This window comes from Macaca fascicularis, chromosome 4 (genome assembly GCF_037993035.2).
Source record: "Macaca fascicularis isolate 582-1 chromosome 4, T2T-MFA8v1.1".
In the NCBI taxonomy this organism is placed as follows: domain Eukaryota; kingdom Metazoa; phylum Chordata; class Mammalia; order Primates; family Cercopithecidae; genus Macaca; species Macaca fascicularis.
Genome location: NC_088378.1, coordinates 75,805,491 through 75,828,049, shown reverse-complemented (window position 1 = coordinate 75,828,049; position 22,559 = coordinate 75,805,491). Strand labels below are relative to the sequence as shown.

Genomic DNA, 22,559 nt, shown 5'->3' with positions numbered 1-22,559 from the left:
TTTATTTTGAGCCTATGTATGTCTCTGCGTGTGAGATGGGTCTCCTGAATACAGCAGACTGATGGGTCTTGACTCTTTATCCAGTTTGCCAGTCTGTGTCTTTTAATTGGAGCATTTAGTCCATTTACATTTAAGGTTAATATTGTTATGTGTGAACTTGATCCTGCCATTATGATATTAACTGGTTATTTTGCTCGTTAGTTGATGCAGTTTCTTCCTAGCCTCGATGGTCTTTACATTTTGGCATGTTTTTGCAATGGCTGGTACCGGTTGTTCCTTTCCATGTTGAGTGCTTCCTTCAGGGTCTCTTGTAAGGCAGGCCTAGTGGTGACAAAATCTCTAAGCATTTGCTTATCTGTAAAGGATTTTATTTCTCCTTCACTTATGAAACTTAGTTTGGCTGGATATGAAATTCTGGGTTGAAAATTCTTTTCTTTAAGAATGTTGAATATTGGCCCCCACTCTCTTCTGGCTTGGAGAGTTTCTGCCGAGAGATCTGCTGTTAGTCTGATGGGCTTCCCTTTGTGGGTAACCCGACCTTTCTCTCTGGCTGCCCTTAAGATTTTTTCCTTCATTTCAACTTTGGTGAATCTGGCAATTATGTGTCTTGGAGTTGCTCTTCTCGAGGAGTATCTTTGTGGTGTTCTCTGTATTTCCTGGATTTGAATGTTGGCCTGCCCTACTAGGTTGGGGAAGTTCTCCTGGATGATATCCTGAAGAGTGTTTTCCAACTTGGTTCCATTTTCCCCCTCACTTTCAGGCACCCCAATCAGACGTAGATTTGGTCTTTTTACATAATCCCATACTTCTTGCAGGCTTTGTTCATTTCTTTTTCTTCTTTTTTCTTTTGGTTTCTCTTCTCGCTTCATTTCATTCATTTGATCCTCAATCGCAGATACTCTTTCTTCCAGTTGATCGAGTCGGTTACTGAAGCTTGTGCATTTGTCACGTATTTCTCGTGTCATGGTTTTCATCTCTTTCGTTTATGACCTTCTCTGCATTAATTACTCTAGCCATCAATTCTTCCACTTTTTTCTCAAGATTTTTAGTTTCTTTGCGCTGGGTACGTAATTCCTCCTTTAGCTCTGAGAAATTTGATGGACTGAAGCCTTCTTCTCTCATCTCATCAAAGTCATTCTCTGTCCAGCTTTGATCCGTTGCTGGCGATGAGCTGCGCTCCTTTGCCGGGGGAGATGCGCTCTTATTTTTTGAATTTCCAGCTTTTCTGCCCTGCTTTTTCCCCATCTTTGTGGTTTTATCTGCCTCTGGTCTTTGATGATGGTGATGTACTGATGGGGTTTTGGTGTAGGTGTCCTTCCTGTTTGATAGTTTTCCTTCTAACAGTCAGGACCCTCAGCTGTAGGTCTGTTGGAGATTGCTTGAGGTCCACTCCAGACCCTGTTTGCCTGGGTATCAGCAGCAGAGGCTGCAGAAGATAGAATATTTCTGAACAGCGAGTGTACCTGTCTGATTCTTGCTTTGGAAGCTTCCTCTCAGGGGTGTACTCCACCCTGTGAGGTGTGGGGTGTCAGACTGCCCCTAGTGGGGGATGTCTCCCAGTTAGGCTACTCAGGGGTCAGGGACCCACTTGAGCAGGGAGTCTGTCCCTTCTCAGATCTCAACCTCCGTGTTGGGAGATCCACTGCTCTCTTCAAAGCTGTCAGACAGAGTCGTTTGCGTCTGCAGAGGTTTGGGCTGTGTTTGTTATTGTTTACTGTGCCCTGTCCCCAGAGGTGGAGTCTACAGAGACAGGCAGGTTTCCTTGAGCTGCTGTGAGGTCCACCCAGTTCGAGCTTCCCAGCAGCTTTGTTTACCTACTTAAACCTCAGCAATGGTGGGCGCCCCTCCCCCAGCCTCGCTGCTGCCTTGCCGGTAGATCACAGACTGCTGCGCTAGCAATGAGGGAGGCTCCGTGGGTGTGGGACCCTCCCGGCCAGGTGTGGGATATGATCTCCTGGTGTGCCTGTTTGCTTAAAGCGCAGTATTGGGGTGGGAGTTACCTGATTTTCCAGGTGTTGTGTGTCTCAGTTCCCCTGTCTAGGAAAAGGGATTCCCTTCCCCCTTGTGCTTCCCAGGTAAGGCAATGCCTCGCCCTGCTTCAGCTCTCGCTGGTCGGGCTGCAGCAGCTGACCAGCACCGATCGTCCGGCACTCCCCAGTGAGATGAACCCAGTACCTCAGTTGAAAATGCAGAAATCACTGGTCTTCTGTGTCGCTCGCGCTGGGAGTTGGAGACTGGAGCTGTTCCTATTCGGCCATCTTGCTCCACCCCCAAAAGTAATTTTTAAAAATCCATTTCTTGATAAGAACTCTCAGAAAAAAAAGAAAAACTAAGAATAATTGGGAATTTCCTCAACCTGATAAATATCAGGAATAAGGCAAGACACCCATTTCACCATTCCAACATTGTATTGGCAGTCCTTTTTCATTTTTTTTCCAAGAGTCCTATTGCAATATGTATTGTATTGGTTGTCCTTGCCAGTGATATAAAATGAGAAAAAGATATCAAATGATACAGATTGGAAAGAAATAAAACAATCTTCATTTGCCAATGACATTATTGTCTATATAAGAAATACCAACGAATCAGCAAAAAGCTAATAGAACTAGTAAAGCAAGTTGGGTAGGGTAGCAAGAAACAAGGTCAGCATACAAAAATCAACTGTATTTCTGTATACTGACAATGAACAATTGGAAAGTGAATTTTTTAAAAAGAGTACCATTTACAATAAATAGCATAAAAACATGAAATTCTTAAGATAAATCTAACAAAACAAATGCAGGATTTGTATGCTGAAAACTATACAACCTTGATGAGAAAAATCAAAGACCTAGAAAACTGGTAAGATATCATACATTAAAAGATTCAACATTGTTAAGATGTTGATTCTCCCCAAATTGATCTACACATTCAAAACAATCCCAACTGACAATCTGATTCTATACTTTACATAGAAAAAAAAAGGACCAGTCGGGTGCAGTGGCTCACGCCTGTAACCCCAGCACTTTGGGAGGCCAAGGCAAGCAGATCACCTGAGGTTGGGAGTTCAAGGTCAGCCTGAGCAACGTGGAGAAACCTGTCGCTAGTAAAAACACAAAATTAGCCAGGCATGGTGGCGGGCGCCTGTAATCCCAGCTACTCGGGAGGCTGAGGCAGGAGAATTGCTTGAACCCAGGAGGTGGAGGTTGCAGTGAGCCAAGATCATGCCATTGCACTCCAGCCCGGGCAACAAGAGTGAACCTCTGTCTCAAAAAAAAAAAAAACAAAAAAAACCTGGAATAGTTTGAAAAGGATGACCAAAATTTGAGAACTCACATTACTCAATTGCAAGACTTACTATGAAGCTACAGTAATCAGGACAGTGTAGGCTTTGGGGTAAAGACAAGACATACAGATCAATGAAACAGAATATAGTTCAGAAATAAACCCAAACACATATGGCTTAAATCTTTACCTGATTACCTGGCCGGGCACGGTGGCTCACACCTGTAATCCCAGTACTTTGGGAGGCCGAGGTGGGCAGATCACAAGGTCAGGAGATAGAGACTATCCTGACTAACACGGTGAAACCCCATCTCTACTAAAAATACAAAAAATTAGCCAGGCGTGGTGGCGGGCGCCTGTAGTCCCAGCTACTCGGGAAGCTGAGGCAGGAGAATGGCATGAACCCAGGAGGCGGAGCTTATAGTGAGCAGAGATCGAACCACTGTACTACAGCCTGGGTGATAAAGCGAGACTCCGCCTCAAAAAAAAAAAAAACAAATTTGTCTAATGCATACTTCTTTTAAAAGTAAACGCCATAAAACAGACAAAAAGAAAGCAATTTAAAACTTTTCCGCCAAGCATGGATGCTCATGCCTGTAATCCCAGCTACTTGGGAGGTTGAACAGGGAGGAATGCTGGAGCCCAGGAATTCGACTATGATCAGGCCACTGCACTTGAGCCTGGGCACAGAGCGAGACCCTGTCTCCTAAAAAATACAAAAAATAAATAAAACTCTTCAAATAATGTTTGATCTAGTTATTCTATTTCTAAGAATTTATCCTACAGATGTACTTCCGCAAGTACAGTGTATACATACAAAACTAAGTTATACACACACGTACTAACATGGAAAAAATATACTAAGCAAATCAAGCAAGTTGCAAACGATTTGCATATGCCTGTGTATGTATAATCACTTTTGGAAAGAATCAGATAATAGTTACTTCTGAGGAGTATAGAGAGGAGTTTTAATTTTTACCTATGACTGCCCATTATTTAATAATAATTTTCAAAATGCTAATAAACCTTTATAACCAGGAAGAAAATTATACAAGTTATTTCTGGCAAAGTCAGAAACAAATTTCTAAAGCATACAATGCCCTAATAACTTTGTTTTAATTTCAACTTTTATTTTAGATGCAAGGGGTACATGTGCAGGTTTGTTACCTGCAGGTATATTGTTTGATGCTGAGGTCTGGGGTACGAATGACCCTGTCACTCAAGTACTAAGCATAGTATCCAACAGCTAGTTTTTCAACCCTTCCTCCCTCAACCTCTCCCACCTCTAGTAGTCCCCAGTCTCTATTATTGCCATCTTTATGTCCGTGAGTACCCAATGTTTAGCTTCCACTTGTAAGTGAGAACATGTGGTATCTGGTTTTCTGTTCCTGCATTAATTCCCTTAGGATAATGGCCTCTAGCTGCATCCATGTTGCTGCAAATAACATGATTTCATTCTTTATTATGGCTGTGCTAAAAACTTTTTAACTCTGCGAAACACTCATGCCTCTGAGACTTTTGCAGGTTTTTTGGTCTTCAGGCTTTGAAGAAACATCATTTGCCAACCAAATGAAACATACACTAAGCCCTCTATTTTGGACTATATATAAAAATCATGGCTAACATTACTAGTTTTAACTAAAATGAGATTTTAAAGTCTATAAATATGCAAAAATGCAAGCTCATATTCAAATAATTTTCCTTCTACATATTTCAGTAACTGTGGACTGGACTAGCTTGTGAATTCCATGAGGACAGGGTGCATTTGTGATGCAATATACATTGTGTACCCCTGAATTCTAGCAAGTAACTCATAAAAAGCAAGCTCTGAATTTTTTGTATAAATGAATACATGAATGCATTAAAGTCAAGTCAGTTCTTTTATGTGTTTATTTCTAGGCACACAAGGATTTGGTTTTTAAACATACTGTAATACCTTGAGAAATTCACTTAAATTCTATTTGCCTCACAGCTCATCTTTTAAAATAAGAAAGCTAGATTAGATGATCTTACAGTACTTTCTAGATTTTACAACTCTATGATTTTCTTACTTTATGGTACTACAATAAAGGCATCCAAGTCAGGATAGACCTCTATTTGATTCTCAGCTTTTCACTCAGACTAGGTAAGCCATTTAATTTCTGTGTCTCCATTTCCTTATATATGAGCATAATCTGCTTCTTCTGAGGACTGAGATATAATTTTCATAAAGCATAGAGCTACAACTAATAAATGTTAGTTCTTTCTCTTGATAGTCTGGGCAGTAATAGCAAAGTTACAGTAAGAATGACTATTCATGTTAAGTGATAAATACATTAGTATTTTGTAACTCATAATTACTTATATTAAAAATGTAGATGCACCCACTTCTGACAAAGCTGATTAAAAAGAACGTTAGGAGAAAGTGGTCCTTTTTCAGTCTCCTTCATGCTGTGAAGAAACAGGAACAAGGCTGAGGTCAGTGGTCCAGGCCTTGAAAGTTCCACCACTAACGGGTCCTTTAAAAACATGATCAACTCTATGTCAGAAATGTACAGTTTAAAAATAACATACTAAAAATCTCAGTTACACTCTCCTTAAATAACAGCAACTAAATTCCCCCAATTGTATTAAGAAACTTTATTATTTCATAAATAAAATGAATATATAAAAATGGAAAACAGAATACCTGCCTTGAAAAACACAGGTATTTTCATATCCTCTGCCCTTTGCTTAATAAAACTATTAGCTCCAACTAAAGTCACCAACCTTTAGTTGCTTCTCACTGTCCTTTAATGTACTCTCCTGTAAAATCACTAATCTACTTAATATTTGTAGATTATTAAATAATGTATGATTATTTGTGTATGATGTATGATTGATTATACAACTTTCTTTTCCCCAAATATTTTACTAGTAAAATAATAATGTGGAATCACGTGACAAAATCAGCATAACATCTGCCTCTTTTAAAGGGGAGAGACATAAAGCTTGACAAAAGCAGCTAACATTGGGTGAAGGATTAACCCATTTAATTCCAGAATATTTTTTCCCCCTAGAAATCTGGTTTCTAAAGTATTATCCCCACCAATAACACTTTCTCCTAAAGGACAAGGAATAGAAAGGACATCCCAATATAAACTCAGGACATTAAAGAATGTTATCTTCTAAGACAACTATTGAATGTGTTTTCCTATTCCTGTATTCATGAAATAACTGTTACATATGTAGTTCATACCAACTATCCTTAAAAATCCACTATCATCACAGGAAGGACAAGCTATAATTTTCCATAGCTTTTTTATTGTTAAGAGACAGGGTTGCCCAGGCTGGTCTTGAACTCCTAAGGCTCAAGCAATCCCCCCTCCTCGGCCTCCCAAGTAGCTGGGATCACAGGCATGAGCCACCACGCCCAGTGAAAATTACAGAGGACTCAAGACAGACTTTTGGTTTTTTTGAGACGAAGTCTCACTCTGTCACCCAGGCTGGAGTACAGTGGTGCAATCGGCTCACTGTAACTTCAAACTCTTGGACCCAAGTGATCCTCCTGCCTCCACCTCCTGAGCAGCTGGGACTACAGATGCATGCCAGTATATCCAGTTAATTTTTAAAATTTTTGTAGAGACTGGGGTCGGGGGGGGGGTCTCACTTTGTTGCCCAGGCTGGTCTTAAACTCCTGGCTTCAAGTGATCCTCCCACCCCGGCCTCCCAAACTGCTAGGGGATTACAAGAATGAGTCATGGGGCTCGGCCTTCCATAGCTTTTGAATGTCAAAAGTGCTTTTCTGGGCTGGGTGCCATGATTCACATCTGTAATCTACACACTTTGGGAGGCCAAGGTGGAAGGATCACTTGAGCCCAGAGTGGGAGGCCCGCTTGGGCAACACAGGGAGACCCCGGCTCTGCAAAAAAAATTTAAAAATTAGCCAGGTGTAGCGGCACGTGCCTGTGGTCCCAGTTACTCAGGAGGCTGAAGTGGGAGGATCCCTTAAGCCCGGGCTGCAATTAGCCATGATGGCACCACTGCACTCCAGCCTGAGTGACAGAATGAGACTCTGTCTCCAAAAAAAAAAAAAAAAAAAAAAAGTTTTCTCTTCTGCTGTAAACCTAAAACTGCTCTAAAAAATAAAGTCTATTTTTTTTTAAAGTGTTTTCTGCCATGTTAACTGAAAGTTACCTCAAGGGTCAAAAGTAAAATCTAAGGTAATTTTAAAGTTCAAGTACCAAGTTGCACTTCCCCTTTTCCCAGTGAAAGTATTTTTTAGACAGAATAAAAAACCTTCAGAATAAGATGAGGAAATAACCTTAGTTTTAAAAACTACATTTAGACCTGATACAGTGGCTCACGCCTGTAATCCCAGCATTTTGGGAGGCCGAGGCAGGCAGATCACTTGAGGTCAGGAGTTTGAGACCAGCCTGGCTAACATGGTGAAACCCCGTCTCCACTAAAAATACAAAAAAAAAAAAAAAAAAAATTAGTTGGGTGTGGTGGCATGCATCTGTGGTCCCAGCTATTCGGGAAGCTGAGGCAGGACAACTGCTTGAACCTAGGAGGCGGAGGTTGCAGTGAGCGGAGATTGTGCCACTGCACTCCAGTCTGGGTGACAGAGCAAGACTCCAACTCAATAAATAAATAAATAAATAAAAAATAAAAAATACACTTAAACTTTGAAAATAAAAGTTTGCTGAAAACGCAAGAAGGATGAATTTCACACACAATGTTGATAGAAAGAAGCCAAATGCAAAAGAATGTACATAGTAAGATTCCATTTAGATGCAGTATTAAAGCAGGCAAAACTAATCTATCCTGTTAGAAATCAGGTTAGTGGTTACTCATGTGGGTTAGGGAAGTAGTGAATGGAGGGGGAAGTTGAAGGGGCCTTGCAAATGCTGGTAAGGTTACTTGAGCAAGGTGTTAGTTACACAAGTGTGTTAGCTGTGAAAATTCATCAAGCTATACACTCATAATATACATTTTAAAGAATATTTTCATTAAAAAGTTTTCCAAACACATTGTTGACATGCACATAAATATTAAATTGAATCCAGCAGCATATAAAAATATCATAACTAACTGGGGTTTGTAACAAGAATACAGGATAGGTTTAACATTTGAAAAAGGAATCAATGTAATTCACCACATTAACAGAATAGAGAAGAAAAACCATATGATCATCTCAATAGATGTGGGGAAAGCATTTGACAAAATTCAACATCCATTCTGATAAAAGTTTCAGAAAACTAGCAGTAGAAGGGAATGTCCTCAACCTTATAAAGAACACCTCTGAAAATCCTACCTTCATATGTAATAATGGGAGAAGGCTGAGTGCTTTTTCCCCTAATTTTGGGATTAAGGCAAGGCTGACTGCTCCCATCATCTCTATTCAACATGTTACTGGAGGTCTGAGCCAGCACAAAAAGGTAAAGAAAAAGAAAGAAAAGGTATATAGACAAAAGACAAAGATAAACTGGCGATTCAAAGGGCAGTAACCTACTCAAAGAGTAGTCCCACAGCTCAGGTCAACTTTATGCCCTAAAAATCTAAGACGTAAGATTGAAATTACCCTGTTAGAATGATACAAATCTAAAGTTATTAACTACAGTATCTAACTGCCATATAGCAATCCTGAGACACAGCTCTGCATGTCAAATATTTAAACTCAACATTCAATCGCATTTAACAGGAAATCACATTTAATAGGTCTTTTTAAATGACTAGGCAATAACTTCCCTTTAGTAGTTTCAAGGATCTCACTACACTTTATTTAGAATAGGGCATTGGAATCTATCATTAAATTTTTAAGGGGCTGAACAAGAAATGTTTACAGGCTGCCTTTCAACTATACATACATATATATATGGTAAACATATGTATAGTAAATATATATATGGGGGTTATAGATACAACAGTATGTTATATATATAATATTGTCTTTCAAAGCTATATATATATATCAGTACTGTCTTTCAAAACTGCCTACTGAGAAAAACAATCTAAGATTACTAAGCATTTTTAGAGAGCTAAGCATTTTTAGAACTCCTTTGTTTTCAAAAGTCAGATCATGAGTTATACATATACTGTCTTACACACACACACACACGCTGAACAATTTCTCACTAAAATTATCCTTACTAGTATAAATACCGCCCCTCCCCCCCGGCCCCAGCCAAAGCCCATCAGAAACACACCTATCGTTAAACTAGGTGGGTTTATTACTTGTGGCAGTGAGGGAGATCACACAGCATGGGGAACCACAGGGTGTCCTAGTAACAGGGCGCTATAAAGAACCTACCCAGGATTTAGGCTTTGGTTGAATAATCTGAAGGTGGGTTTCAGGAAGCAGACGTTTATTCTAGAGTGAATGCCCTCAGAAAGCGAGGGTAAATCTATTATTGAACATCTCAATAAATCTTACATATCGTGGCAGTTGGTGGGGGAGACTAAAATGAGGATAAATCTCTAACTAGTAAAGTAGCAGTCATTCATTTCTCATTTTGGCTGAAGGAGGGTGTTTGAGATTTTCTAAATGGCAAAGTGACCTTGCTTTAGACAAAATCATGAAGTGGCCTTGCTTTGTCTCATTTCATCGTAGTCTCAGAGAAACCTAGTATCAAGATTATTATTCTGTGAGATTATCTGAATAACATGGCCTAACTGTGGGTGCCAGGTCAGCTTCTGAATATCAGGGGCTGCTCTTTTTTTCATCTTTCTCACTAGCTTAAAAATCTATCATCAGGCTAGGCTTCAAAACACCTTTAGACGCTCACTATTAAAATTTTATCTCCCTTTAAAGAATAAAAATGCTAAATTTAAACAAATGTCACCAGAAACTACAAAATAGGGGTCATAGGCATTTTGCTCAATAGAAGTCAAACCTCTTTTGTTTCTTCCAGTATGTTTGTTTTAAAGTTGTCTTGGTATCTTTTTTATTATTTGACCCATGGCATATTGGAACCATAACATACCCTAAAGTTATGATTTTAGAAATTTTAAATCTGATTATTTTCACAGAATGCTTTTAAATTATTTTTTAAGTCCCCTGACTACTATCTTAGTTGACTGATCTGTGAATTAGGAAAAAAGATTTTGGTAACATCAGTGGCTCATCTGAAAGCAGCTATTATTCAAACAGTTACTACTCACCAGCTGAGAGTCTGAGGAAGGAAAAATCTTGAGTTTTGTACTACTTTCTTTGATCTCATTCATCCGATCAGTAAGAGTATAAGTCTGTGCCAAGTTCTAAAAGCAAACAAAATTAAAGTCTTCAGATTCAGTTAAAATATGCCTCTGATTTTATGGAATACACTCTCAAATTTCATCTAGCATAGCAAAAATGTCTATTTCAAAAAATATTAAGATTTAGTTGAGTACATTTTACATTTCGTAAAGGTCACTATTACCGATAAAGCCATGGTAAAATACACAGAAGACCTTTCAAGAAGCACTGTGTGAAAATAAGGTACATATATACATATGGCGATGGCCCAAGATAGCATAAACAAAGGAAAACAGAGAAATTTCTAGAGGAACATTTAGCAGTCATTTGACAGTCTACAGGTGAGCCAATGACCATATAAATTAAGAGAATTTTTTACATATTACAGAGCTTTCTGATGACTCTTACCTGCATGACTGCATTAAAAAAGCAAGTATTTCCTAAATTTGTAATTCCTCTTACAGATGATAAACTTCTGCCTTTTCCTCCCTTCTTTATTTCATCTGTTTCACATTTTTCTTCACAAAGTTTCATGATTCTAGAAAATGCACCTACAAGTTAGAGGAAAAAATAACTGACACATGATGTAAAGTTAAATATATGTCATTTAACATAATTTATATACATTAATTAAAATTAAATTTAAAATAAGATTGTCTCTCTCAATCAGTATTCCTGAAGGGGAAGAATATAAACACAACTGTCTTTGGTTTTATATTTCATTGCTAGAGAAATTAATTTAAACTTTAGTATACAGATCTGTACCTCACACTATATTACAGAATAAATTGTAGATGAATTTAAAAACTAAATGTAAAAGAACAGTCGAGAACAAGTAGAAAAGGTCTAACTTCTAAATACCATTCCCCATGATAAGGAATAAGGACTTCTAGGGGAAAAGGCTGATTCTTAACCCGGGGTAGCAAAGATGCAAAATGATCCCGTAACATTTTGCCATGCCAGAGAATAAGGAAGTGCTCAAAAAGTGTGATTGGGAATAAGTCAAAATACACAGGGATTTTGACCAGGCTCGTTCAATTCAGGATAATTTGACAATAAAAATAAGTAAGGGTAGTATAATAGATTATTATTCACAGAATGAATCTGAATTGGTAACAGATTTTTAAGTGAGAAAAAGTAGGGAAGAGACTTCCTTATAAGAGAATGCCAGCTAATAGAAGAAATGACAGAATTAGGCCGGGCGTGGTGGCTCAAGCCTGTAATCCCAGCACTTTGGGAGGCCGAGACGGGCGGATCACGAGGTCAGGAGATCGAGACCATCCTGGCTAACATGGTGAAACCCCGTCTCTACTAAAAAATACAAAAAAAAAAAACTAGCCAGGCGAGGTGGCGGGCGCCTGTAGTCCCAGCTACTCGGGAGGCTGAGGCAGGAGAATGGCGTGAACCCAGGAGGCGGAACTTGCAGTGAGCTGAGATCCAGCCACTGCACTCCAGCCTAGGCAACAGAGCAAGTCTCCGTCTCAAAAAAAAAAAAAAAAAAAAAAAAAGAAATGACAGAATTAGGAAAATCACCATCCTATAGTGGCAATTTTTGTATTATTCTTGCAACATTTCTGTTAATTTGAAAATGTTCATATTAAAAGTTTAAAAAAAATCAATAGAACCACATTGTAATACAAAAAGTAAAATACCTAAGTGTATGACACGTAAGTGCATGTTTTGTGCTTACAGATTTGTATAATTAATGCAGATTTGAAAATTACATTAGGCTGGCCATGGTGCCTCAGGCCTATAATCCCAGCACTTTGGGAAGCTGAGGCAGGTGGCTCACTTGAGGTCAGGAGTTCGAGACCAGCCTGGCCAACATGGTGAAAGCCCATCTCTACTAAAAATACAAAAATTAGCGAGGCGTGGTGGAACGCGCGCCTGAAATCCCAACTACTCAGGAGGCTGAGGCATGAGAATCGCTTGAACCTGGGAGGCAGAAGTTACACTGAGCTGAGATCAGGCCACTGCACTCCAGTCTGGGTGACAGAGTGAGACTCTGTCTCAAAAGAAAAAAAGAAAATTATATTATCAGTTCATGTTTACTAATATGAAAACAAAGAACAATTCCTAACATTTACTGACATGGGTGACTACATGTATTTAGCAGATTACTCTCTGAATCAAAATTATGATAATTTGAAGTTTGACAAGAAATTCCCAAGTTCTGAAATGTTTTAGTTTTAACTAGATGTTCTTTTAAATTCCCTTCAGCCCTCAGATTTTTTCTTTTTAAAAAAACAGTGTCTCACTTTGTAGCCCAGGCTAAAGTGCAGTGGTGCAATCTCAGCTCACTGCAATCTCCACCTCCCAGGTTTAAGTGATTCTCATGTCTCAGCCTCCCGAGAAGCTGAGATTACAGGTGCCCACTACCACATCCAGCTAATTTTTTTTTTTTTTTTTTTTTTTTATAGTAGAGAAGGGGTTTTACCATGTTGACCAGCTGGTCTCAAACTCCTGACCTCAAGTGATCCAGCTGCCTCGGGTTCCTAAAGTGCTGGAATTACAGGTGTGAGCCACTGTAGCCAGCCAGCCCTCAGATTTTATAGTTCATTACAATTACATGTTTTTTCACCCAATACTGACATGCTGCCTTGCATTACTAATTAACTTTTAAATATTTGGCTGACTGATGGAAATAGGGGAACGTCTCTTACTATTGCTCTTCCTGCCAAAGGGGTACAGCACTGGGGGGACTGTTCATGATAAAAATTCAAAACACATAAAAACCTGCAAGATTAAACAGCAGAACTAGTAGGTTAGCTTCTTACGTCTCTGACAAGTTAAGAGGAAATAAATTACGACACCTGCCCTACTTCTGTAAACAGTATTAAAGGAGATGAACTGGAGTGGGAGTGGCCCTGTTCTAAGAAGCAGGAAGTGCTGGGATCGCAGGTGTGAGCCACCGTGCCCAGCAAACCTATTTCATGGAAAAGAGTTTTAAGTTCTAACAACTTTTATCCTGTGCTGCAATAGTTTTTATAAACCCTATTAACTGGCTTCCCCCCTTATTCCTGGTTTTTTTATTCTTTTAATGTTATTGGTTGTTACTGGAATCTGTTGTCCAGATATTAAGGAGTTGTTTTTAACTCCCAACTCCAGAATCCTGAGTTAAAGCAGAAAAGAACTAGCAAGATAGGTCTCTTCTCCCGTCCTCCAAATATTATAATAAATAAGAAATAAACCCCACACTAGAGCTTGGGGGCAAAGGCCAGCACAATCAATGAAGTGGGTCACTGAAGTACAAACACTAGGCATGGAAAAAAGGAAAAGGGGGAAGAGGCCAGGTAGTGTTCAAATGAATATAAAAGCAAATGAAAATAGCCAGTCAGTACTTAAGAAGCACTACACAAACAAGAGGAACCCTGATATGGATGCTGGCTGGGTTTCCAGACAGAACAGTCTGCCTCTTGTTTATATCTGAGCCTGTACATAGAACCTAGAATAGGAAGGGTTCAGACTCTCATTATTGCTGTTGCCAATAGATGGTTTCATAGTGATTTCTGAGAGATTTAAGATGGGAGAGAAATTAAATCCAAGCATTACTCAATTTTTTCAGGCTGTGAACTCTGATTTTACATTTAGAAAACTCAGTCTCCAACAGGTTAAGTGATTTGCCCAAGATCACAATGATAATCTTCTGATTATAAATTCATTATCATTTTATCACCTAAATTCTCTTCAGTGATTTATGTACAATGAGAAGAATTATAAAAAACAGTAGGACAAGATTCTCACAGATTTGGGTATATGCAACCCTAAACAAATATGACTCCTTAAAAATATCATCTTTAACTTTTTTTTTGGCTTCTTCCAAAACATGAAACAGACTTAACATTCTTAATAAGTGTTGCCACAATATTTTTTTAGCTTATTAACATGAAAACAGAATGTCTGGAAGAAATAACCTACAGATAATAACTATACATGTTTTATATACTCATGAAATATATATACACATGACGCCCATTGGGCCTGTTTTAAAAAACATTAAAAAATACATATATACACAGACACATTATTCACTTGGGAAAATACTCCTGGAAATAAATATTTTAATCTTGCAAAGACACATAACATTTTAAAAACCATAATATGCAAATGATTTATGTATCTGTGTGCCACATTTATCCAACAGTTTTCAAAACATCTGGGATGGAATCCCAAAGTAAACAATGTTCATAAGACCATCTGGACAAAACTGCAGGCAAAATAAAGCATAAACATATGGAAAAACAGATTTTTCCCCCTCCCTTCAGCGGTAAGGGATGACAAATGTCAAACCTAGATATATCCACGCTTCACTGTGCGATGCTTTTCAGCACCACCTGGCTCTCCATGCATAGCCACCAAATATGGACAGCACTGCCAGAAAGAACATACCCACAGGGCAATGGCAATAAAAAGAGTTTATTTCATGGTTAAATAGCCACTTCACACAAGTGGCAAGGGTCTGTTTGTTGACTTTTACATGTAAGTCTGTGAGAAAATATTAAAAAATATGCTATTAAACAGATAACATAATTTAACTAGAAAATACAATAATTTTTTTTTTTTTTTTTTTTTTTTGAGATAGAGTCTTGCTCTGTCTCCCAGGCTGGAGTGCAGTGGTGTGATCTCGGCTCCACTACAACCTCTGCCTCCCAGGTTCAAGTGATTCTCGTGCCTCAGTCTCCCGAGTAGTTGGGATTACAGGCGCACACCACCATGCCTAATTTTTTGTATTTTTAGTAGAGATGGGGTTTCATCACATTGGCCAGGCTGGTCTCGAAATCCTGATCTCAAGTGATGTGCCTGCCTCGGCCTCCCAAAGCACTGGGATTACAGGAGTGAGCCCCCGCACTTGGCCAGAAGAACATCTCTAAGAGTTATTTAAGTGTTTTACTTAAAATAAAAGTGTGAGTCTTAAATTTTACTAAGTAGTACATTTATAAAATGTAACAACTTAAATTGATTTATCAATGCCCTTTGTGTATCAGGCACTATATGAACCACTATAACTGTTTACACCCAATTTCTTATTTATGACTGGAGTATAAAGAATTGATACATAGTGAACAGCAGAGACTTTAGGTCTTAATTTTTTTTTTTTTTTTCTTTGAGACAGAGTCTCAGTCTGTTGCCCAGGCTAGAGTGCAGTGGCACAATCTTGGCTCACTGCAACCTCTGCTTCCTGGGTTCAAGCAATTCTTCTGTCTCAGCCTCCTAACTGGGATTACAGGAACCACCACCATGCCTGGCTAATTTTATATTTTTAGTAGAGATGGGGTTTCACCATGTTGGCCAGGCTGGTCTTGAACTCCTGACCTCAGGTGATCCACCCTCCTTGGCCTCCCAAAGTGCTGGGATTACAGGCGTGAGCCACCATGCTCGGCCAAGCCTTAAATTTATGATAACTAATATCTCAGGAAAATATTTGGAAACTAAATATACTTGTAGTACATGTGTTTACTAAGAAGCTGTCAACTGAGAGTTTACAATTCTAGTTTAAAACAGGGATGTCTGAATCAGTCTCAATTATTTGACATTCATGCAGGTATGTATGTATGTATGTATGCATGTATGTACGTATGTATGTATTTATTTTGAGACGGAGTTTTGCTCTTGTCGCCCAGGCTGGAGTGCAATGGCATGATCTCGACTCACTGCAACCTCCACCTCCCAGGTTCAAGTGATTCTCCTGTCTCAGCCTCCTGAGTAGCTGGGATTACAGGCATCCACCACAATGCCCGGCTAATTTTTGGTGTTTTTAGTAGAGATGGGGTTCCACCATGTTGGCTAGGCTGGTCTCGAACTCCTGACCTCAGGTGATCCACCCTGCCTTGACCTCCCAAAGTGCTGGGATTACAGGCACGAGCCATGGCGCCCAGCCTGTATGTTTTAATAAAAAGCAATTTATAGCTTCTACTGAAGAACTATTTTGATCATTTTGTTTTCAGAGATAACAAAGCTTTTCTCAATCTGGCAGTGCAAACATTTTAGATCATATTAAAAACTCTCTTCTTCCTTTATAAACACAGAACCAAATACAATAAGGAATGAACTTCCAGATGTTTTTAAGTATGGTAAAAGGAAGAGGACAAAGCTGCTACGACAATAAAGACAAACTACACAAAATTTTTATTATCGTTTATTTTCTTCTCCTAAAGGCTTACCCACACCTACAAAAAAGTGGTCCATACAGTCAAAAAGGTAATCACAGAGTTTCCAGGCTAGGTTATTTTATTAAAAGGGATTTATCTCACCTTTGGAAATAAATCAAAACTAATAAAAAATAAAAGCAATTAATTTACTTATCACTTCTATATTACTAACACTGTCATCCTTTACATAAAAAAGTATCAACCTAGAATGCAAAGAACATTGAGAGCACACTTCCAGCACTTTTAAGTTTTTAAAACTCTTACACATCTCTGTAGTTTACCTTTAAGCCTATAATCTGAGTCCTCAAAAAGTAGCTGATTGAGTAGGACTGATAGGTTTTATATGTACCTCAAGTCTTCTAAGACAAAACTGGTTGAAATACCAGCAAAGCAAACACAAAACAAAACAATAGAAACAACAAAACAACTTGTCTAAGAACTTTTAAAAAAATCTTAAGATATTACCTCAAATTTTTCTAGCATAAAAATGACTACAACACTTAGAGATCCTATCACTATCTTTTTAAAAACTGAGTTCAAGGCCGAGTACGATGGCTCACGCCTGTATTCCCAGCACTTTGGGAGCTAAGGCAGCAGGATCACTTAAAGTCAGGAGCTCCAGACCAGCCTGGCCAACATGGTGAAACCTTGTCTCTACTAAAAATACAAAAATTAGCTGGGCATGGTGGTGCTTGCCTGTAGTCCAAGGTACTCAGAAGGCTGAGGCAGGAGAATCGTTTGAACCTGGGAGGTGGAGGTTGCAGTGAGCTGAGATCATGCCACTGCACTCCAAACTAGGCAACAGAGTGAGACTCTGTTTCAGAAAACAAACAAACAAATAAACTGAGTTCAAGGATATTAAACCATAAACATAAAAAAACTCAAAGTACAGCAAATTTTAGGTGAGTATCTTTAGAATCTTGGAGAGCAAAGACTTTCAAAGCATATTAACCCAAAGGTTAAAAACAGAAAAGACTAATGACCTGGCAACAATTACATTAAAAACTTTATTATGGCAAAACAAAACTGAACGATAAAGGTAAATATGGAATTGTGGGCACTATTGTCAACTATACCCTTTGTACAAGCTTTCTGGAGGGCAGTTTTACAACAGTAATCCAAATTTATACTTTGGCCAAGAAATTCCAAAAAATTTTCACCTACAAAATAAAAGAGCAAATACACAAAGATACAGCTTTGTTTATCACAGGAGAAAATTGAAAACAACCAATAGTGGGTTTGTTGTGAAGCAACATTAAATTGGTGTCTTTCTTTTCCCAAAGGTGTATTTGTGAATTGCCTTGGTTAAACCAAAAGTGGGGAACACTGGTTCTTCCCTTTCTTTCCATAGGCAAGGGGGAAGAGAACTTATTTTGCATTTAGAGTTTCAGAGCGTATCTCCCTTAAATTGTCACCTCTGATAACTGTCCCCGTGTCAGAACTGAAGCATTTCAAAGACGAAATGAGGTATACTGCTGGTTAGTGTTGAGGGAAGATTCAAACCTGGGCAGTCTAGCTTCAGAATTCACTCACTTAAACATTATCTACTGTCTGTTATAATAAAGATGGTGCAATTTATAAGTGTGAGTAGTAGTTTAAGACACTAACAAAAGGACAGTGGTGATATGAATAGAAAAGCCATTACTCTTAAGTAAAAGCTGTATGTAATCAATTGCTGCATGTGTTTTGTGTTTGGATTTATAGCGTTTTAAATCGTAGTTTGTAGCAGCCCTTCTCAAATGAATCCTTAAAAAATTAGGCCCTAACATCCTAGGTACCCACTGTACGCAATTAACTTCTCCCTATGTATCTGGAAGAGTACTAATTATGTGACATCTTTGGGAGAACTGAGAAAATTGTCACTCTAATAATTTTACTGTGTTTTGTAGTTCAGATGAGGAACCCCAAATTAAAAACCCCAGAGGTAAAAATAAGTTGCTCTTAAAATGTCATTATCTTTTTGAGCCTAGCCCCTTGTATAAACTGAAACAACTATTTTTAGTGCTTATTTTTGAAAATGCAAATTTCTTAGAAACATGACTGTCACTTTAGAGAACTGTATTACCTCTTTAAAAAAACAGACAAAAATAAATAGAGATAGGTCATGCTATATTGTCCATACTAGTCTTGAACAACTGGCCTCAAGCAATCTTCCCACTTTAGCCTCCCAAAGTGCTGGGCTTACAGGCATAAGCCATACATGTGCCCAGCGTGTATCACCTTTTTTTTAAGTATTAAATAATAATCAAATTGTTACTGAAACAGGTCATAATATTATCCTCAGATGGAGTTTCAGATCCTGAACATACCACCACTTACTTTCTTATTTAAAAAAAAAAAAAAAAAGATACAGCAAACTCATCCTTCATAAATCCCACATAATTCATGTCTATTGTACACCAGGAGCACAAGCTTAATAAATTCAGCAGGATATAGTATTTTGTCTTCTCTTTAATCTTGTTAAAAATGGCATCCCATCAGTATTAAAATTATGAGCCAAAGGTATTGGTTTAGAAAAGAACATGGGATTGTCAGTCATCTATTTCACAAAAAATAAACCAATATTCAACTACATTATTTCACCAGGAATTCCTATATTCTCTAAATATGTGTAGAACACTTCGTGACATTTAAAAGACTATTAAAGTAAGAAATTTCATGAGCCTTTCAGAGGACACTGGCCCACTTTAAAAAAAAATTTTTTTTCAAGCAGGTTTTAGGTTCACAGCAAAACTGAGCATACGTTAATGGGGATTTTCATATCCCCCCACCCCAACACATGCATGGCCTCCCCCCTTATCAACATCCCCCACCAGAATGGTTCATTTGTTGTAACTGATGAACCTGCACTGACACATCATTATCACCTAAAGTTCATAGTTTACATCAGGGTTCACTCTTGGCAGTGTACGTTCTATGGATTTGGACAGATGCAGAATGACATGAATCCAGCATTATAGTAGTAGTTTTATTGCCCTAAAAAATTATCTGTGCTTTGCCTATTCACCCCTTCTCCTCAACCCCTTGCAACCACTGATTTTTTTTACTGTCTCCAAAGTTTTCTGGTCTACTTTTTAATAATACCTATATCTGGGTGGGACTCACAAAAATGCTTACTTGCCTATTTTCAGTCTTGCATTATATATGACCTTTTTATTACATGTATGGGGAAGGGGGTGGTAGAGGGAGTTTTGTTTCTATAAGCAAATCCTAACATCAGATGTGAAATCTACACAGCTGTAAGCATTCTTCTGGGAACCTGCGCTGGGGTTCATCTCAACTGCTTAATGCAATTACCTAAACCAGTCATGTAGTATTAATGTAATCTGCCCATTTCTACAGCTGAAAAGAAGTTTAATCTTTAAAGAGCCATTAAAAAGAGACAACTTGCTGCCCCAGAATTCCCCTAGCTAGGAACCAAATAATAATTAGCTTGCCAGTTTATTCTCAAAATCAACTAACTTCCAGTTAACCATTTGCCTTATAAATCTTTACTGTCATATGATAAATTGATATTAACATAATAAATGGGCAGTTATACATATATAGGCATTCCTAACTGTCTCCATACAAGTCAAACCAAGAGATCTAAGATACAAAATCACTGATCAGCCTCTTCTCTGCTTAAAACTTAACAGTGGTTTCTCACTGCCCTCAGAATAAATTCTATCTGTACAAGGCCCTTAAATACCTGTTCTTACTTACCTCAAGTCTCACCTCTCACCATCTTCTACACCACAAAACTCAACTTTTCAGCTCTCTAGACTTCCCTGAACCTATCGAGCTCTTGTCAATGAGCTATTTTTTTTTGCCTGGAGCACACAATCCGTTCCCTTTTTGCCCAGATAATTTCTATATATTTTTCTGCTTCTAACTAAGTTGGATTATTCCTCTAAATAGAATTGGCCTGGCTCCTCCAATCGATGTTAGATACTATTCCAAAGTGTTCACACGGCCCCTGGTACTTGCTCCATCACAGCACTATTTAAACAGGCAAGTATAACTAAGTGCAATTTGTCTATATCCCTCAATAGACCGAAAGATCAGTAACAACGGGAACTAGGAAGTAGATCTGTCTCATTCACTACTGCATTTCTAACACCTAATGCTGCATCTGGCACGAAGCAGAAACTCAAAGATATTAAAAGACTGAATAAATAATTTTGATATTAATATTTAGGATTGGGGGGTGAAAGTGCGAAGCTTATCTATCTACTTCCTCAATAAAAACTGATCACATTCTCTTTGGTTTATTCAGCAAGTATTTACTGTCTACTCACATAAAAATAAAAGAGAATCTAACCCAGAGTCCAGTCTTCAAGGAACCTACAGTCTTGAGAGAAAATAAGACAAGTACAAACATAAATATGAAACATCAAAAAAGTGTGTTATTAGATTCTAAAGTGTGCTGCACAGACACTGAGTGCCAAAAAAGAGATAAGGGAAAGCATCCTAGAAGTAAAATTTGAGCTGAGCCTTAATGGATAAGGCTGAAGACAGAAAGTATAAAGACAAATGTGCTACAGTTCAGCACTTCTCAAAGTGGGTCGGAAGGCAACTTCCTCTTTTCAAGGGTACTTAAGGTCAAAAGTATTTTCGTAATAAGCCTAAGATTTTATTTGCTTTTTTTTCACTTTCATTCACTCTCAATTATACAGTGCCATTCTCCAGAGGCCATATGGCATGCAATATCACAAAAGATTAAATGCAGAAGCAGATATGAGAATCCAGCCATTTTCTATTAAGCCAGACACTTGAGACTTGTAAAAATGTAAGACAGTGCCACTCACTAAACTTGTGTTTTGAAAAAGTTATCTTTCATAGTATTTACTTTATTTATTTTATTTTTATTTTTAGAGACAAGTCTCGCTATGTTGCCCAGGATGGTCTCATACTCCCGGACTCAAGTGATCTGCCAACCTCAGCCTCCCAAAGTGCTCTGATTACAGGCGTGAGCCACCCACATACTATCTGATTTTAGGATAGTGACGCCTAAAAGTAAAGGAAGAAAAAAACAAAAGAATTAGTGATATGCTTTAAAGAGAGAGAGACAGAAAATGTCTGGTCATGCATAACTTCAAAATGTGTTTAACGTACAGGCACAGGCTTTCTTCTTGATAACTATTTTTACTTAGTGCAAAAATACAAAAATAATCTTTTAAAATCATACTTATCCTGTCACCCAAACACAATAATACAGTTTCATATTCCTTTTGAATTATCACATATAGGTGTTTTCACAATGCTATAATCTTCACGATTACCATTAAGATTACTGCAAAATCATATCCAGCATTCTTGCAACCTAAATAACAACTTTCATATTTGATTTTCCAAATTTTTTATAAAAATATACTGAAGCCGCATACAAGACACAGTATGACAAACTATTATATCCAAAAACTTATTCTAGAATGCCAAGGAATATTATTTTAAATCAAACTTGCCTGAGAGATCCTGTAGCTTAACCCACAAGGATAATGACATCTTGCCCTAGAACCACCGAAAGCCTTAAACTAAGAACCACGTATCTCTCCAACTTTGAAAGCTCCACTCACTCTCAAACTACCTCAAGAGCCCATTCCCCACCATTCCAGGTGCTATCTCACGGTTCCATAAGCACAATTAAGGCTTGTATTAGTGCTTCCCACCACCTGAAATGATTTCTTCTCTCATCTTCACCTGCCCAAAGTTCATCCTTTAAGGGTCAACTTGAAAGCCAGCTCATCCATGATTCCTTTTTAGTTCCTACAACTGAACATTATATCCCTCTTTGGATATTTGAAGGACTTTGGTTGTTACTTAAAATAGAAAACTTACTCTACTTGCCTATCATTACTTTTTAATCTCACACCTTCTTTCAGATCTTTAGCCTCTTAAAGATTTAGGGACTGTCTTATCAATCTCTATTCCCTGAAGCACCTTAGAAATATAAAGTACTACGGAAAAAT

General features: G+C 38.2%; 1 protein-coding gene across 14 annotated transcripts in view; it reads right to left on the bottom strand.

Moving 5' to 3' along the window:
* USP45 (ubiquitin specific peptidase 45) overlaps positions 1-22,559 on the bottom strand; it is an 82,359-nt gene that overhangs the window by 45,849 nt on the left and 13,951 nt on the right. For 11 of the 14 annotated variants that reach the window (XR_010586306.1, XR_006697673.2, XR_012433591.1 and 8 more), the window contains exons 6-8: positions 10,868-11,010; positions 10,387-10,482; positions 5,632-5,762 (exon numbers count right to left, since the gene is read on the bottom strand). Coding sequence is in view for 8 of the 14 variants with exons in the window: in XM_005552290.4 (XP_005552347.2) it covers positions 5,632-5,762; positions 10,387-10,482; positions 10,868-11,010 (370 nt within the window). In the remaining 6 variants the exon portion in view is untranslated. The remainder of the gene's footprint in view (positions 1-5,631; positions 5,763-10,386; positions 10,483-10,867; positions 11,011-22,559) is intronic. The other 3 variants (XM_074037404.1, XM_074037399.1, XM_074037402.1) reach the window with 1 other exon arrangement.